The 18,958-nt window shown below is 38.6% G+C and overlaps 1 protein-coding gene across 4 annotated transcripts in view; it reads right to left on the bottom strand.

Moving 5' to 3' along the window:
* Positions 1 to 985: 985 nt before the first annotated feature.
* ryr2b (ryanodine receptor 2b (cardiac)) overlaps positions 986 to 18,958 on the bottom strand; it is a 74,127-nt gene continuing 56,154 nt past the window's right edge. For all 4 annotated transcript variants that reach the window (XM_061744553.1, XM_061744551.1, XM_061744550.1 and 1 more), the window contains exons 96-104: positions 16,292 to 16,428; positions 15,579 to 15,639; positions 15,084 to 15,230; positions 14,779 to 14,913; positions 13,651 to 13,807; positions 13,329 to 13,393; positions 11,751 to 11,851; positions 2,598 to 2,649; positions 986 to 1,472 (exon numbers count right to left, since the gene is read on the bottom strand). In XM_061744553.1, coding sequence (XP_061600537.1) covers positions 1,377 to 1,472; positions 2,598 to 2,649; positions 11,751 to 11,851; positions 13,329 to 13,393; positions 13,651 to 13,807; positions 14,779 to 14,913; positions 15,084 to 15,230; positions 15,579 to 15,639; positions 16,292 to 16,428 — 951 coding nt within the window. In that variant the 3' untranslated portion in view covers positions 986 to 1,376. The remainder of the gene's footprint in view (positions 1,473 to 2,597; positions 2,650 to 11,750; positions 11,852 to 13,328; positions 13,394 to 13,650; positions 13,808 to 14,778; positions 14,914 to 15,083; positions 15,231 to 15,578; positions 15,640 to 16,291; positions 16,429 to 18,958) is intronic.

Raw genomic sequence — 18,958 nt, forward strand, 5'->3', positions numbered from 1 at the left:
GCTTGAAATACTGATGTTCTGGTAAGTCAACCGTTGGAACTTCACTTCCGAAACCCAAGCGTGTCTCCAGCAAATCTGTGGTGTGGAAGAAGTGCAGAGGAGTTGGATATCTGTGGGTTTGATGCTATGATTGATTTTTGTGCTCACTGTAAGGGGATACATTTTCCAATAAAATTGTTTTTTGATGAGAGGTTTTCTCCCATTACTGTACCTCTGGTGTAAGGCTGATGTGGCTGTTAATCAAGTATGTAAACGTAGCACAAAAAGTAAGGGAATTTGTGTTCAATAGATCATTTCCTTGTTGTAACAATGCTTCTTGGCAATAAATCTTATACTATTTGAAAGTTAGTTTATTTATCTTTTAAATGGTGCCACATTAGTAAGGAACATGCGTTTGAGGGATGAGCAGCAGAACTGAGTATTTATACCTCTATTCGTCAAAAGTTATGGTTATCTAGAAAATATAACGGAATAAATGTAACAAAAAGGCAAATCATCCTAAGCACCCTTTTCTGTGGTCCTTCAGCATGGTATTGGCACAGATCATAACTAAAACCATCACATATCAACATTAAAGATTCACATTGGACCAAACTTTAATGAGGACAATGTCTGTTGGTGGCCCTCCTACAACTATCATCCAGCTGTTTGACTCAAGACGTCTCTAGAGCTTTAAAAAATGTGCTATGCTACTATTCAACAGGTGGCACCTGAGAGTTTCTTGGCCACCAGAGAAAACTTACTGTCAAAATCATCATTAAGTTCGATGACCCGTCTCTATGATATTACTTTGACCTGAGCAATGGGATGTCTGCTGGCAACCTACACTGTAGCTGATAATGAGATAGGAAAAGAGGTAAATATGAGGGATGAAAGGAGACCAAAGAAAAAGAAGGTGGCAGGGTGTGGTAAAATAGGAAGCAAGAGGCTCAGAAGGAATCAAGGGATCCTGAAGAGATGATGACAACAGAGAAGGTAAAAAGAGTAAAGGCCCAAAGGAGATTGTTTATTAGGATGTCACACAGAAGGAAGGGATGGGAAGCAACAGAGATAATGATGAATGGCACAGCATTGTCACAATACTCTGGATAGTTTCAGAGATTTAAAGCTGTGAAATGAGTAACATTCTTCCCACGATTGTCAAAGCATCAAAAACACATTTGAATCAGAACATAAAGAAGTGCTGGTCATTGTTATGTTTCCAAGAAACGTAATCAATGACAAATGAAAAAAGTGGAAAATCACTCCAACGATAAAATTAGACTACTGTAAACACACAAATTAAAGGTAATTTAGTGAATCCAAAGAAAACAATCAAGGCAGCTTCTGTGTAATAATACAATCCAGGGAGGCTTTTGACCTCTTAAGATTTCCTTTCATCCCAGTTGATCCTCACATTGCTTACGGAAACAGTCTCCCACAGGAAAGAATTCCCAGCAACGCTCCTGGTACATTTTCCACACATAGGACTCCTAGTAAAATCAACACATTAGTAATTTATTTTAAGGTCACATTAAATGTTTACATTGATTGATAACAATTTCATGAGATCAGAAAAATACGCTGCTCAAAACAACAGTCACACAATAATATTGTTGCATCACACTCTTATTTCTATTTTCATGTCCAAAATTGTGAAATCTAAAGCTGCAGAGCCGCTTGCTTTGCCTTATTTTTTTACCACCTTAGCGTCTAACAAAGAAACACTACAATTGGCCTCACGACTGTCCATTGGAGGAATGCTCCTCAGGTTACACTGTTGCCAATGTTCCTGTAATATTTGCTTTTTTAAAAAGGCACCAAGCAAAGAATGTAGCAACATTTTGAACAAACCTGAATTACTGTCAATACAGAACAGCAACTTGCACTAAATGTGTGCTCCAAGAAATACATTGCAAAGTAACAACACGCGTGCCTTTCTCCTATTTTGTTATTCTGTATCAAAATTCTAATTATTTTGAGAAAAAAATAGAAGATAGTGATTATCGTCAGTCTATGAACACTGAATAAAAAACATTATTTTGTAAACTTAAGTTCTTATCCAGTGTAATGTACATCCCTTTCAGAGAAAAACACACAACCTGTCAGGCCGTTACAAAAATGCACCTCAACTAAAGGTTGCAAAACAGAGAACCTTAGATGTTTTAAACACATCTTTGGCCAGTTCTACAAGTTATGTCCAATATGGAAGACCAAAAAGGCAACACAGGCAGACTTAAAATATGAGTGTCCAGCTTCCACGCAACAGCACTATTGTAAAAAGTGAAACATTAAGAAGAGAAATTGTAATCATAAGGGGCCTCCCTGGTGTGCATATTATCATTAAATGTGAATGCTTAGGGTGATATGACTTTGAGAGGCTGCACAAATGCAAATTTTGTCTCACTTGAAAAGGTTATATTTCAGCTCTGTCATTATCATGGCAAATGCTAGAATTAATAGGTCACCGAGACGTGGGGGAAAAGTGTTGTGGATGAATATATTAAACGATGTGATCTTTCGGTGACAGTCACATTTTTTAGTGGGCTTTTAAGTGCCCACCTAATTATCGCTTTCATTCTATCATGCAGTATTAGAGAAAAAAATAATTATCATACCTGCCCTGTGTGTTCAGTTTCATCCTTGTTAATAAGGTACATGAGAAAAAATCTGCAAGGACACAAAAGAGAATCATGTAACATGCTGAAAACTTTCCACATCAAGAGAATAACTTTTTTTTAAATTGTTGCATTAAATCAGGTATCAGGATTGTGATGATTATGGAAACATATGTTATGTGTTTTTAGCAGAAATGGAAGAGATATCTGACACAATTATGTAAATATATTACTGCAGGAAAATATTAGATGACTGACAAGAAGCAAAAAAAACTGAACATTACTGATCATTTCATTTATGACAGAATTACTTCTGACATGACAGACTGTAGACCATCTGTTATGGAGCACCACCACATGTACGTCTGTGTTTTAATACAGTGTCATAACGGTCCCTGTTGGTGTAATGGTCAGATACTTTAATGTGGAATTTGTTCCCTAAATTACCCCCAACGTTTCTGTGGGAATTTGTAACCAGGATGTAATCAGGGTCCTATCTGGCTGCTGTTTGTCTCCTCCTTGTGGGCTGTGGTCCTGCACACCTGGTCCTCATCCAGAATCAAGCTGTCCATATATACACTCACCGGACACTTTATTAGGTACACCTTGCTAGTACTGGGTTGGAAACATTTTGCCTTCAGAACTGCCTTATCCTTCGTGGCAGAGATTCAACAAGGTTCTGGAAACATTCCTCAGAGAGTTTGGTCCAGATTGACATGATAGCATCACGTAGTTGCTGCAGATTTGTCGGCTGCACATCCATGATGCGAATCTCCCGTTCCACCACATCCCAAAGGGGCTCTATTATATTGGATTGAGATCTGGTATCCAATCAGAGGCCATTTGAGTAGTGAACTCATTGTCATGTTGAAGAAACCAGTCTGAGATGATTCACGCTTTATGACGCGTTATCCTGCTGGAAATAGCATCAAAGGTGGTACACTGTGGTCATAAAGGGATGGACATGGTCAGCACCAATACTCAGGTAGGCTGTGGCATTGACACGATGTTCAGTTGGTACTAATGGGCCCAAAGTGTGTCAGGAAAATATCCCCCACACCATGACACCACCACCACCACCAGCCTGGACCGTTGATACCATGCAGGATGGATCCATGCTTTCATGTTGTTGACGCCAAATTCTGATCTAACCATCCAAATGTCGCAGCAGAAATCGAGACTCATCAGATCAGCCAACGTTCTTCCAGTCTTCTGTTGTCCAGTTTAGGTGAGCCTGTGTGAGTTGTAGCCTCAGTTTCCTGTTCTTAGCTGACAGCAGTGTCACTCGGTGTGGTCTTCTGCTGCTGTAGCCCGTCTGCCCTAAGGTTCCACGTGTTGTGTGTTCAGAGATGCTCTTCTGCACACCTCGTTTGTAATGAGTGGTTTTGTTAGTTACTGTTGCTTTTCTATCAGCTCCAACCAGTCTGGCCATTCTCCTCTGACCTTTGGCATCAACAAGGCGTTTGCGCCCACAGAACTGCCGCTCACTGGATATTTTCTCTTTTTCAGAACGTTCTCTGTAAACCCCAGAGATGGTTATGCTTGAAAATCCCAGTAGATCAGCAGTTTCTGAAATACTCAGACCAGCCCGTCTGGCACCAACAACCATGCCACGTACAAAGTCACTTAAATCACCTTTCTTCCCCATTCTGATGCTCGGTTTGAAGTGCAGCAGATCGTCTTGACCATGTCTACATGCCTAAATGCATTAATAATAATAATCAATTTTATTTATAGAGTGCTTTTAAAAGATATCAAAGATGCTTAAATGCATTGAGTTGCGTTATTGTGTCAAATATTGCATATTTGCATTAACAAACAGTTGGACAGTTTACTTAATTTGCCGGTGAGTGTAAGGCCTGGTTTTTCATCCTTTCTTTGCTGGCTCTTTCCATCTACCTGACTGATGTGTGCTGTCTCAGCCCTGCTGGTCAACCTCACACTCAAGCTTCTGTCTTACGTGCTCTTGTTTTGTAGACTTAAAGTTATTCTATGCAACTTCCTAGAGCTAGCAAGATTTGAAAGTGGCGCTTCCTCTAATGGGCCAATATCAAGTTGGAACAGAAAAGTTCCTTCGCCAAAGTGTTAAAGCAAAGCTGAAAGCGTAGACGTGCCCGCAACGTCTTGACACGGTGAAGCATTAAGACTGCTATTAACTTGAAATGCAGCCCAAACCTTGAAAAACAACCCCATACCATTGTCTTTCTTGAGTGATCCTTGGGCTGGAAGGGGCTATATAAAGCATGTTGTTGCTGCCGTTATCCCTCCTCCAGCAGGTTACATTCTCACCCCAGAACATGTTTCTACTGCTCCACAGTCCAGTGTCGGTATGCTTTACAACACTCCATCCAAAGCTTGGCATTGGACTTAGTGAGATAAGACTTGTATACAGCTGCTCAGCCATGGAAACACATTCCATGAAGCTCCTGTCACACAATTTTTGTGCCGGAGGAAATTCTGAACTCTGAAGCTATGGAATCAGCAGAGCATTGACCACTTTTACGCACCATCCATCTCAGTAGTTGTTGACCCCATTCTGTGACTTTATCTGGCCTTCTGCTTTGTCCCGAATTGCTGTTGTCCCTAAATGCTTCCACTTTCTAATACAATAACAGTTGAACATTGAATATATACAGTAACAGGGATGACATTTTACAAACAGTCTTATTGCAAAAGCTATTGCAGAACCACATTAGAAGTCAATGAGCCATTCAGAATGATCCATTTCAGTGGCATTTTCACAAATGTTTGCAAATGAAGACTGCATGGCTAGGTGCTTTATTTTATACATCTGTGGGTCTGATTGAAACATTGTAACTCAACAATTAACAAGTGTAACCAAATAGTTTTGTCTATATAGTGCAGATGAAGTATTTATTTATGGTGGTTAGAAATGGAAGTAATCCAATCCAATATCAGTATAGAAGGCGGATACTGACATGTTTCACTGATCAAATAAGGAAGGATAACATTGATTAAAAAAAAGAAGGAAATTCAGTTCAAATTCAAAACTTTACATTTTTACATGTGCAAATTGCCCAACTTGATGTATCTTGTTCAGAGTAAAGCATTGTTTTTAAACGGTTAGATGATTTAGATGTTGATCTTTTTCTATAGTTTTATACTTTTCTTTTTACAAATATTTGATTTGAAAACTACAAAGAAATTCAACAACACCCTCTGATATAGGATCCCCATCAGTTATCAGGAGGAAAATACTGGTATTGCATCAGACCTCAGCAAAAAGTGGATGGGTGCCTCTCTCAAGGATGGTGCAGACATCAGTCAGAGGATGCAAACGCAACGTGAAGTATCCATAGCAATAAGCCTCTGTAATTAGTGAAGTAGCAACTGTGGATCATCCAAAATCTCTTTTCAACTTTAAGTGGACAGCATCACTGAAGACTTTCCTTTTTTTCCATACAATTTGAATATGATTAAGTTTATACTGTATTTTTAATGCCTTAATCCAAACGTCACCTTTTATGATTTTTTATTGGTGTATCATACCGTTTTCATGATTTGGTATTCTTATACAAGACTTCCTTTGTGTGAACCTTGTGATTGTGAGTAGTTTTGTACATGTAAATAACATAGTATGGACAGCATTTATTTTAAAACACAGTGCGGAGGTTGAGTTCCCCAATAAAACAGCTAATTCTACATTTGTTTCTGTATTTGTGAGGGCGAAGTGCCTTGACATTTAAGGCAAAGAAAAATAAATTGAGGCCTGTGTTCTAAATGCAGAGTCCCCGAATAGAGTTCACTCGGTACACCGTGTTCTTACATGCTCTGCAAACTGTTTTCTTTTTTTGATTTTGGTCCTCTCTTTTCACGCCTTGTGTGTTCTCAGCTGAAGCTGATTACCTGCCCTCATGTGTTGCACTTGTGTGTTGTTGTCTCCTCATACCTTTTTGTATTTATGCTTTCTTTTTTTCACACTTTGCAGCTTTTTTTCCCCAGTTGTTGTTGTGTATGTCTCCTGTGGTTGTTAACATGCCTTTTTTATCTTATTTTTATTTATTTATTTTTTAATAGAACTCTGTTTGTCCCTTTGGATTTGGTTACTCTTCTTTTTATTAAATCCTCCTTGAATTGGACTGATTGTGTACAGTCATATATTTTGAGGTCATATCAAGTTGATTGTGCTCTTAGCAGAAATGTCAACAAACTTTATTCTAATGCTTCCCTGGATTACTGCTAAGAGTTGAATTCTCATCAACTGTAAATTGCAAACAAAATGAATCCAGTATTTCCTATCATTTGCCTGAGCTTCAGGCACAGACCACCGTATTCTTTTTGACTAAAAATGTAATAAGCATCCCCACTTCTTCCATCGTGTCAACAAGATGGTGACAACTGAGGGATTCAAGTTTTCAGAATCATAGACTCACTTTTCTGACTTTTAAATGCTCTAAAATAAAAGGAATTTAAAATGTATTTTCCCTCTTTATTGGTTATGAGTGAGCCTCAAAATAGTTCTCAACATGTCCTAAAAGTAGTAAGTGTACGGGATCAAGTGTCTGGTTTGGAACATAAACAAGATCTCTTGCCTTCTTTTAGTCTTCACAGTTTGGTTTTATTTATGTCAATCATGTGTTAGGGGTTCAGCTTTTTACGGGAGTGTCATTAAAGATTTTGGAATGAAATTAAATTAACCTAAACAGACATTAGTGGCTGATCTGATCTGTTACTTGTGAACAAAACTGTGTTTCAAATCTCGATCATAAACAGTAGTGGTTTTCTATTTGGACATTGACTTCAGAACTGTACACAAAACCAGGCTAATAACCAAGATGTCTTGTCCTGCTGCTGTGCTGGTTCAGTCTGTTCACTCAAATTGGAAATAAATGTAATTGTATGTTACCTAATTTCCCTCAGCCCGCATAAAAACTTTAAGACAATTCTAATTTGGCATTATAATATTCAGAATACATCAATCTAATACACATACATTCAGTTTTTGCCCCTGCTTTTTCCCTGAAGAGAGAGCAGGGATAGGCTCCAGCAGATCCCTGTGAACCTAAATTGGAATAAGTGGGTATAGATGATATATAGATGGATGAATAATAGCTAGTCTGTTTAGACTATAATTAGAAACATATACTATACAATTATATTTCTATCAGATATTTGGTCAATGGTCTACATATTTGTTTCTTTAATAGTATTACAGTTGCTAAGATGATTAAAAATGGTTGAGGTTACGGGAAAAGTCCTCGAGGCCTACTCCTCTGCATCCTTTAAACGTTTCCCTCCTCCAGCACAACTGATTCATGCAGTCATACAGTGGGGCAAAAAGGTGTTTAGTCAGCAATTGTCACCAATTGTGCAAGTTCTCCTACTTAAAAAGATAAGAGAGGCCTGTAATTTTTTTCACAGGTATATCTCAACTATGAGAGACAAAATGAAAAAAAAAAAATCCAGAAAATCACATTGTCTAATTTTTAAAGAATGTATTTGCAAATTATAGTGGAAAATAAGTATTTGGTCAATAACAAAAGTTAATCTCAATACTTTGTTATATACCCTTTGTTGGTAATGTCAAACGTTTTCTGTAAGTCTTCACAGGTTTCTGGTATTTTGGCCCGTTCCTCCATGCAGATCTCTCTAGAGCAGTGATGTTTTGGGGCTGTCGCTGGGCAACACGGACTTTCAACTCCCTACCAAAGATTTTTTTATGGGGTTGAGATCTGGAGACTGGCTAGGCCACCTCAGAACCTTGAAATGCTTTTTACGAAGCAACTCCTTCGTCATGTGTTTGGGATCATTGTCATGCTGAAAAACCAAGCCACGTTTGTTCTTCAATGCCCTTGCTGATGGAAGGAGGTTTTCACTCAAAATCTCACGATACATGGCCCCATTCATTCTTTCCCTTACACGGATCAGTCGTCCTGGTTCCTTTGCAGCAAAACATCCCCACAGCATGAGGTTTCCACCCCCATGCTTTACAGTAGGGATGGTGTTCTTTGGATGCAACTCAGCTTTCTTTCACCTCCAAACACGACAAGTGGTGTTTCTACCAAAAAGTTCTATTTTGGTTTCATCTGACCATATAACATTCTCCCAATCCTCTTCTGCATCATCCAAATGCTCTCTAGCAAACCTCAGACGGGCCTGGACATGTTCTGGCTTCAGCAGGGAGACACGTCTGGCACTGCAGGATCTGAGTCCCTAGTGGCGTAGTGTGTTACTGATGGTACCTTTGTTACTTTGGTCCCAGCTCTCTGCAGGTCATTCACTAGGTCCTCCGTGTGGTTTTGGGATGTTTACTCATCGTTCTTGTGATCATTTTTACCCCACAAGATGAGATCTTGCGTGGAGCCTCAGATAGAGGGAGATTATCAGTGGTCTTGTATGTCTTCCATTTTTTAATAATTGCTCTCACAGTTGATTTCTTCACACCAAGCTGCTTACCTATTGCAGATTCAGTCTTCCCAGCCTGGTGCAGGTCTACCATTTAGTTTCTCACATCCTTTGACAGCTCTTTGGTCTTGACCATAGTGGAGTTTGGAGTGTGACTGTTTGAGGTTGTGGACAGGTGTCTTTTATACAGATAACGAGTTAAAACAGGTGCCATTAATACAGGTAACGAGTGGAGGACAGAGGAGCCTCTTAAAGAAGAAGTTACAGGTCTGTGAAAGCCAGAAATCTTGCTTGTTTGTAGGTGACCAAATACTTATTTTACCGAGGAATTTACCAATTGATTCAGTAATTCTTTCCCCCCCATTCTGTCTCTCATAGTTGAAGTGTACCTATGATGAAAATTAAAGGCCTCTCTCATCTTTTTAAGTGGGAGAACTTGCACTATTGGTAGCTGACTAAATACTTTTTGCCCCACTGTAAGTGGTGTTCCACAGGGTTTTGTTCAGGGTCCTGTACTTGTTTCATATGCTGCCCCTGGGTTCTATTTTAAATAAACAAAGTTTTGTTTCATTGCTGATGATGTACAGATGTACATGTCCTTAAAATGTATAGTAGGGATTCACTACAGCCCCTGTTTGATTGCCTAAACCGGGTTGTATTTACATTTCTAACCACTTACTGAATGCAGACCAGAGACCACTGTGTTTGGTCCCCTGGGCACACAGATGTTGCCATGCTTGACCCTTTTTTGCCTCACATGCACTTTCTAAAGTCTAAATTCTAAATCTAAGTTACCACTTTAGATTTGAGCCTTTTATGACTCTCTCCAGATCACGTATTGATCTGGAGAGAGTCATGCACACTTTTATAGCATCTCACCTTAATTACTGCAATGTCTGACATGTGGGTATGGACAACTCATCCATCCAACGCCTGCAGCTGGTACAAATTTCTGTTCACTTTATAACTGGCAAGTGTTGAGTTGTCTACACTGGCTATCTATTAAATTTAAGGTCGGTTTTGGCATTTTTATCATTAGCTTTTAAAGTTATGAACGGTTGACACCTCCTTATCTGACTGCTTCATGCATATGCTCCCTCCAGAGCATCAAGATCAACCAATCAATTGCTTTTAGAGTTGCCAAGACTTAAAACGAAGGGTGATCAAACTTTTGGGGCTGCTACACCTAAATCATGAAATAGCCTTCCACTCCATATAAGATCTGAATCCATATTAAAACTTTTAAGTCACCTTTGGAAACCCGTCTTTTGTCTTTGGCTTGTAATATAATAATGATAATAATGACTTGGATTTATATAGCACCCTTCAAGGCACCCAGAGCGCTTTACAGAGATCATTATTCATTCATACACATTCTCACTGGTGGTGGTAAGCTACATTTGTAGCCACAGCTGCCCTGGGGCAGACTGACGGAAGCGTGGCTGCCATATCGCGCCAAACGGCCCCTCCGACCACCACCAACATTCATACACATTCAAACACATTCACACGGGGCAAGGTGGGTAAGGTGTCTTGCCAAAGGACACTACGACAGCAAACTGGGACAGAGCGGGATTCGAACCGCCGACCTTCCGATCATTGGACTACCCGCTCTGCCATCTGAGCTACTGCCGCCCTAATATATGGATTTTTTATTATATTACATTCTATTACCATTTAATAATTGTTGATTGGATGTGCTTTATAAAACAAAGGTAAAATGAAGAAATGATGACAAAATGCAACTGTTAAAATATTATATAAAGTATTTTGGTGGTTACCAAATAAAACATATGTCTTTGAAGGAGACTTTCACATCTTTTTAAATGAAAAAAGTTATTCACATCAAGACACTATTTTCTTCTTTGCTTTGCAAACCATATTGCATACCTAATTAAAAATGTTTCCCCTGGATAACAAATACAAAATAATTTTAAATGGGATATCCCTTAATTCACTGACCAGAAGAAATCAACAACCAAGTCCTTTTTCCAGTTAAATATTTTCAAAGCAGTGTGACTGAACAAAAATGAAGGACATTGAAGGCCCACTTTCTCAACACAGACTTGCTTTGTTGCTGATGAAGGAACAGTCATAGTCTATGTTGCAGATGATATCTGTTGGTTCACATTGTTATTTGTGCAAGTTAAAGGCACTGTGCTTTGCTTTTGCTTAAGGAAAATATTGGACTACTGCACATTCAATCTGTCTGCTATTGTCTATACCAGGCAGAGTTTTAAAGTTTCTTAATAATGGCTGTATTGCTTTTTTTCTTTATGTATCAGTTGTTTGACCTCCTCGGATGTTACAATTATAAGCTGTTACTCACTTGGCAAAGCATAAGCGCTATGTATCCTCTCCGTTTTCTAATTCAGTCAATCTGTGGCCAACCTCACAGTCTATTTAACAAAGTCGTAAATATACAAATACCAGGATTAGTTACACCTGGCTTGACATAGCTGCGCCTTCTCACCCTGGCTTGGTGTTTGTGCAACAAACTAACCAAGGGTGAACTCAGTAGGATTTGTTAAGCCCTGCTTTCTCAGACGTCCCGGATCTCTTAAATCTACTTTTATGTAACAACCGTCTCGCCTCAGCATAAGTAAATAAAGCATGTAAATGTAATGATACAGTCAAAACAAGGATTATATTTATGTATTTTAATTGTAGGGGCATTTCATTGTATGCCCAATGTACACAGATCAACAGTGCAAACTTAAGTAGCATTTTCAATACTAAATCTAAGATTTTGTTAAAATTGCAGTACATGGTGGGAAATCAACTTACAGATAGTTGGCCAGGTTGTGCTCCTGCAGGGTGTGAGTCTCAAAGCCATGTGGGACAGTATCAAAGTATTCACTTCCAATTCCACATATAAAACATTTGGTCTGCAGAGAGAAAATATAAGATGTTGAATTAACAGAGCATACGAGAAAGAAAATTAAATCCAAATACTTGACTTGTTTCATTGTCAAATGGCCTCTTACTTTAGACTTCTGTGATGCAAATTCAAATATTTAGTGCACACAAAAATTTAACGGCATTCTTTTTTTGGCAAATACTTTTTCACATTCAGTTGAGCTTGTCTTACTGTTTAACACTAATTAGCATTGTTCACATATTTGTGCTTGTACATCGACAGAAAATAAGCAATGGTAAAATGTTTGTTTTTCAGCTTAACGCAGCATGTGTTTTAGGTCACTCGCATTTAGAGCAACAAATTATGGGAGAGTGGAAATGGCAGCTGAACCCCATTTATCATTTCTGACAGCAGCTAAAAGTACGATGCTGTTCAAATTTAACATAAGGAAAAAATGTGTAAAATCCAGGGGACTGTTTAGTCTCTCAGATTCACAGAGTGGGAAAGAGAGTAAGACGACTACAAAAAAGCACAATTTAATTACTTTTGTTACAAGAATCATGACAAACCTAGACCATATGTCAACTTAAGATAAGTATTACTCATAAACCATTTCAAAGCTCCTTTTTGTTTCCACTCTCCTTAGCCCTTAGCAGTCTGAAAAGATTTTCCTTTTGGCTACATTTTGAATCTGTTTTGCAGTCCACTGAACCATAAGTCCCTTTACTATTTTTCATCTGCAAGAGTTTTCTCAGTGAATGTAGAAAGGCAGGTGCTGACTCTAATGCGCCTGACTAACAGATTTTCATTCAGTAATGTTATTATTTGTTTTTTAAATCTAAAAGGTATCTAATCATGGTTTGTTAAACCACGTGTCATTGTCATTGTTTATTTTTTCTGGTGATCAAAGATGTAGTCTTTTATTTTTTGCAATTACATACAATGTCGTTTTTAACATTGCTTTTAGGAACAAAGGCATCTTCCAATGCATTCTACTGCCTCTAACTTTCACTAATGAAGCTTTGAATAAACTTACATGGTAAAAAAACACCAAGCATATTTGTTTCCAAACAAGATAAAACAAGACAGAGACTTAAGGTTAACAGCATTTTAGACACCCAAGATTTTAATTGAAGCTTTATGTAATGATTGGCTGCCAAATATCAGTCATAAAGATATGATGTATTGCTGTAATATAGGTTAATGGTGCACATGTTTCCAGCGAAAAAGATAGTTCCTGATACACATTCATCTCAAACCCACAAGCCAGTCGTGTCAAAAGATGATGCTGTTAAATCAGCTTAGTAACATTCATAGTCTATTGTAATAGCCTGACATATCACACAACCATGTAGTTCCAGGACATTTAGTTTTCAGCACAAAAACTATTGGCAAAATCTTTTTTTCCCATCACAGAAGTTAACAGAATTGTTTAATAAAGGATTTAATATAGAAGTTGTGTGTTTGTCTGAGGTAGGACACGGGTATTTCTGTTCATACTGTACCTCCATATCCTCTTTCACCTGTTCCTGCTGGTCTCGGAGCTCTCCAAAAGCATCAATTATCAAGCCTGAAAGAGGCACACCTTGTGTGTCATATGTCTGTGCTTGCATACAAATGAATGGCATTAGCAAATGTAAAGATTCAGATCAATGAAGAGATACGTGGCCCGTTTTCAAATTCCAGAGTACATTAAAAAAAAGATCAGTGTGGTCAAACGATGTGAAAATAATCCATTTTTGTTTTTTCAGTAAAACCTTACAGTACTCATGTTATATTCAATGTTGAATTCATTCATTTTCAACTGAGAAACAAATCCAGACTCACCCTGGATGATGGCTAGGAGGATGACAATGACGAAGAAAAAAAATGTAATGTCAAAGACCATTCTTTCCACCTCAAACTCATCTCCAGCTGGATCTTCAATCTCATCACCAATTCCTCCGCCAGCACGAACTCCCACATACATGTGGAACATGTAACACTAAAAAAGAAGAAGAAAAAAAAAGGTTGAGGGCATTCCATTCGAGGATGAAAGCCCTTTGCCCCCTCCCCAGAAACACTGCATATAAAACTTTCACCATTTTCTGATTTTAAAAAGTGTATTCAGTAAGGAAAGATTATTTTCAGTAAGGCCACAGTATTGTCTGTTGATGATACTGTGTTATGAAGACTCAAGCTGGAGAAAACAAGGACATATTTAATGCGCTTTCATGCTTGCTTCCATCCTGGCTGCTTTAGGGAGGATTTTGGGAACAAGTAGCATTTTTATTCAGTTTCACAGAGTAGCAGTTTTCTTTTCCTTTAATTAGTATTCTTCACTTCACACAGGAGAACAAGGCATGGAAAATTAACATTCAAGCTGACTAGTAAGGAAAGAGGGCTCAAACTAGGTAACATTTCCCATGCAAAATTGTGATAATTTTTTTAACACACTTAGCTGTCTTCTAATTATCTCTACCTTTGTGTCCACCGTCTATAAAAATGTGTGAAAATTTAAAGAATTTCAAGCTACTCTTGTTACAGCGCAGCTGAAAGTCAAGCTTCAACGGAATCACAGAAAATGTGATTCCAGATTCAACAAACTATACTTACTATCCTAACAGGGGTTATTCAAATGCTATTGGCATCTGCCTGCATGTGAGTCCACATTAGAATAAAGCAAAGGGTAGGGAGTCAACTGTGAGAATGAGCAGACAAAAGGCTATTTTGAGGCTTCGGGGGTGTTCTTTATCCATGTGTCCATCATCTCAGAAAAAGTACAGGAAAGACAAAAGACGAGAGGCTGTTTTCACTTTGGAATTGGGGATCACTGTCAGCATTCAGCCTTACCTCTCACAATCTGGAGCGGAGACAATGAGGTGAGTGGCAATGTTTGAGTTGGAAAAATAGAGCTAGGGAGATAGTGAGGCTGAGAGACTTGTGAGAGTGTGTGCACATGCACATTTAACTCACAGTAAGCATGTCATTACACTTCATATCTTGGGTTTCGTTGTCATCAGTCTTGTTGTAAAACTTCCTGAAGAAATTGAAGGCTACAACGGTGTAGAGATAAACCACAACTGCCAACAGACCTACAGTCAGGGCCAGCTGACAGACAAATGCAAAAAGGACAGACAAAGGCGGAGGAGCTTAACCTCATTACTTCATCTTAGAAAAGCTCCAATGACACTACAGCTTTAAAACAAACAATGCATCCATTCTAACGGTAATCTTTAAACACACACTGAGACAGGCAGGAAAGGATTTAAGACACACACCTGTTTCCCATTGTGCGTAACGGAGGAAAGGATTGTGCGAAGCGTCTTAAAACCCATAGCAATGTCCAAAAGATGCGCAGCAAAGAAAAAGTTGTTATAATGACCCAGAACTGACATGGTCATGTACCAGGTCAGGTACAAGAAGGACTGCAAGCACACACACAAGCACAGACAGACAGAAAAAAGAGCCAGTATTAGATTATGAGAAAAGATAGGGAGACAAATGTGTATTTAAGATAAGACAGAATCAGAGGATATTACAACCATCATCTCTGCAGCACGTGTCTTTTGTAATAAGATTTTGTATGACACAAAAGATGTCTACCTTTGGTCATGAAATATAGCATAGGTTTCACAAACAATGCTTAAGTACTCTCGATTACTGGTGAACACAAATTAAGAAATGTCAACCCTTTTATCTTTGCTTTGGCAGAACAATAGAGGAAAAAAACAATCAAGAAAAAGCCATGAAAATTAAATACAGCCAAGACTTACATTGTCAGTGAACACAACTCCTAGTTTCCACACCTGGTACTTCACATCAAGGGAGTTCAAGCTAAAATAAATAGCATAAATATAATAATACATGGTAATGAAATCCTAAAAACTGAGGTCAAAATATATATGGGTAAAAATCAGTCCTTTGAGTAACAGTGTCTTTTCCAAAAGAAAGTGACGATAATGTGACTTTTTAGTATGTCCTGTTCTCCTTCAAGTACAGATAATTGTGCAGAAACCTCTTATGTCTGACCTGTCGCTAGGTAGCACACAAGTAGTGTCCTCATAAACCAGTATGTTCTATGAATGAAATGGACATAAATAAGGGAGGTTATCCATTGTTGTTGTGAAATGGTAAGTCAAGGTGCTTCTAATAAGCTCTCCAGTGGAGGCAGATGTAGCTGTAAATAAATCTGTGGTTTTAATCTAAATTGGATGAGTTCATTTAGGCCCGCCATTCGCCTCGACGGTAAAATGCATGTCAGAAAGTGCAGCATTGATTTCCTTATTTACATCTTGTAGTTATATCAATACCAGGCTGTCTGGATGTAAACACACTCATAAATACCCTCCAGAGACGGAACGGTCCTCAAAAAACAAAAAAAACAAACACGATTGCAAGCTGGCTGCTTAACAGCATCCTATTATCAAGTGTTTTTCATTAACAACCAAAATACATTTACAAAACTTAAATAATAATCTTCACTCACAGAGCGCTCCAGCCAGCGTCTTTCTTGAGCTTTTTCTTGTCTTTTCTCTCTGAGCTGAAATTTAAAGCAGCTTGGTCCAGACCTAAGAGTTCACTGATCTTCTCACAGCCATAAAAGTCACCATACTTATCCATCACCTGACAGGGGAAGAAGACAACTTTTAACATTCTTCAGTGTTATTTTGATTGATTCAAGCATGGCAAGAGAAAACAAAAGGTAATTTGCTGCAGTCTATGCAATAATAAGATGGATGGTAATTTCTGCTGTGATACAGCAATGACTACTGGGGAAAAAAAGTGTTGTGTGGAGCTGCCTTATGTTTTGGGGAAACATTGACTACAATGTCTATGAATAATTACTACTGAAACAGCCTTTAATCTTACCATTTCTCAAAAATATGTTGGGACAACGCAGTTTCTTATGTAAAATATGCAGCTTCCTGATTGAGATGTTATAACTTTATGAAACCTGATGTTACTGCTACATACTCTTAGTATGGTAAATTTAATGGCAAGTAAAGGCTTTTTATGTTATCCCAAATAAAATTACTGAAGCAATATATTCAACATTCATACTCAAAAGTCAATTACCTAAGAGACATGAATGATCTTACAGATCAGTGACAAAATGCAAAGTATTAAATACAAGTTGTGACTTATAGGAATACTTTCTATGCTAAATTTACACCCTGGCAATAAGCCAAAGCTAATGTGTAGGCGTGTAGAGATGTCTGTTTAATGGAATTCAAAAATCAAAGCATTTTTTTCAGAAAGCTTTGCAGAAAAGTACTTTTACTCCTATTAATGTGAGTGATTGTATACTAAAATATGTTACTTGAAATAGATCAAGCGTTACTAAAGTGACTCCAAGCCATCAACATGTACTGAGTGGAGTTTATTTTTCTGACCCACCGGAGTCCCACTCCCACAAACTGCTTTGTTTGAAGGGTTAGTAGTGTACTGTCAGACAGCAGGACTGTTTCTCCCCACAGACTGTCGCTTTCATAAACTCTGGCAGGCACAGAGCAGCAGGGAAACCCATACTCCGGTATAAATCACCACCGCACCCACACACATACTGTATACATACTTACATGCAACTCTACGCTAAATTGTATTCCTCTTTAAACTGGAAATGCTTACTTCATTTTACGTAAGTTGACATTTCAGAATTTAAGTCCTGTACATATTTGCTTTATAAAAATAATAATACATTTCTATTTCTAAAGGACTTTTCATACATAAAAATGTAGCACAAAGTGCTTTACATATTTAAAAATAATATTTTTGTCCGAACACATGCCCAAATTTTTTGGGTTATACTGTACCTTATAGTTTGCAGACTACTTTAAAATAGTAGTAGAGTATACACACCTGTACAGTTTATAAACATATGAACTGTCTCCCTTTGGGTTTAAATGCTACTCTCAACTATGACATTTATTAGGGCCCGAGCACTGACAGTGTGAAGGCCCTATTGTATCTGTAGGAATTTTTATTTTTTCTCGTTTTTATTTTTATTTTTCCGACGAAATGAGGGCCATTTTGCCCCCCTAAACGTGCCCCAAAAGTCACCAAATTTTGCAAATTTAATGGGCGTGGCCTAATGGCTCCACAGCGCCCCCTAGAAAACTTCGTGCCTCAAGCCCCATAATACGGTTTGACGTACATCCACGAAAATCGGTACACACCTGTATCATGTCGCAATTTAAAGAAAAGTCTCTCTGCGCCATGGCCGAAACCGAACAGGAAGTCGGCCATTTTGAATTAATCGTGTCATTTTGGCGCAATTTATGCAATTTCTTCGGCCGTTTCTTCGCCCGAACTGTAACGTGCACCCAGGTGTGTTATACATCAAAATGTGCCACTCCATCCTGGGACGATGCTCATTATCTGATTTGTCCATATCTGATAGTTCCTACTTTCTGCCATAACTTTTGAATGGTTTGACATAACGAGTGGTGGGTGGTGTCATCGGACTCAGTTTTGAGTCCTTGACCGTAATTGGTGCAAATTAGCCCCGCCCCTTCATCTGGTTGGTCAATATTTGATAGTCCCTATTTTCTGCTATAACTTTTGAATGGTTTGACATAGAGAGTCGTGGGTGGTTTCATCCGCTAAATGTCCAGGCCTGAACACATCTACATGCAAGTCATACAAGCGCTTCCACTGCAGCACGCCTGAACGTGCACAAGGTTGCGAGGGCCCGTTCATCGCTGCTTGCAGCTTTAATTATTTTTATGGTTGTGTACAGGTTGTCAGACAGCTGCATGTCATCTGCTGTCATGCAGCCAATGCAGTCACCACAGGTGTGCCCCAGGGCTCTGTCCAGGGATCCCTTCTCTTCATCACCTATCTCCTCTCCCTTGGCAATCATTTTAGCAAATTCAATATCACCTTTTCACTGCTTCACCGATGACACCTTGCTCTACCTTTCTAGCAAACCAGACTCCATCCACCCACCATCCTCCCACACCTCCTGCTTATCCCAAATCAAATCCTGGTTCACCTTACAATTCTTGAAATTAAACAGTGAAAAAACTGAGCTCCTTTTCATTGCCACAAAATCATCTTCATCCAAAGTTGACAGTTTCTCCCTTACCATTGACATCTCCTCAGTCTCTCCCTCCCCTCAGATGAAGAGTCTGGGTGTCATCCTCAATAGCCC

This window comes from Cololabis saira, chromosome 17, assembly GCF_033807715.1.
Source record: "Cololabis saira isolate AMF1-May2022 chromosome 17, fColSai1.1, whole genome shotgun sequence".
Lineage (NCBI taxonomy): Eukaryota > Metazoa > Chordata > Actinopteri > Beloniformes > Belonidae > Cololabis > Cololabis saira.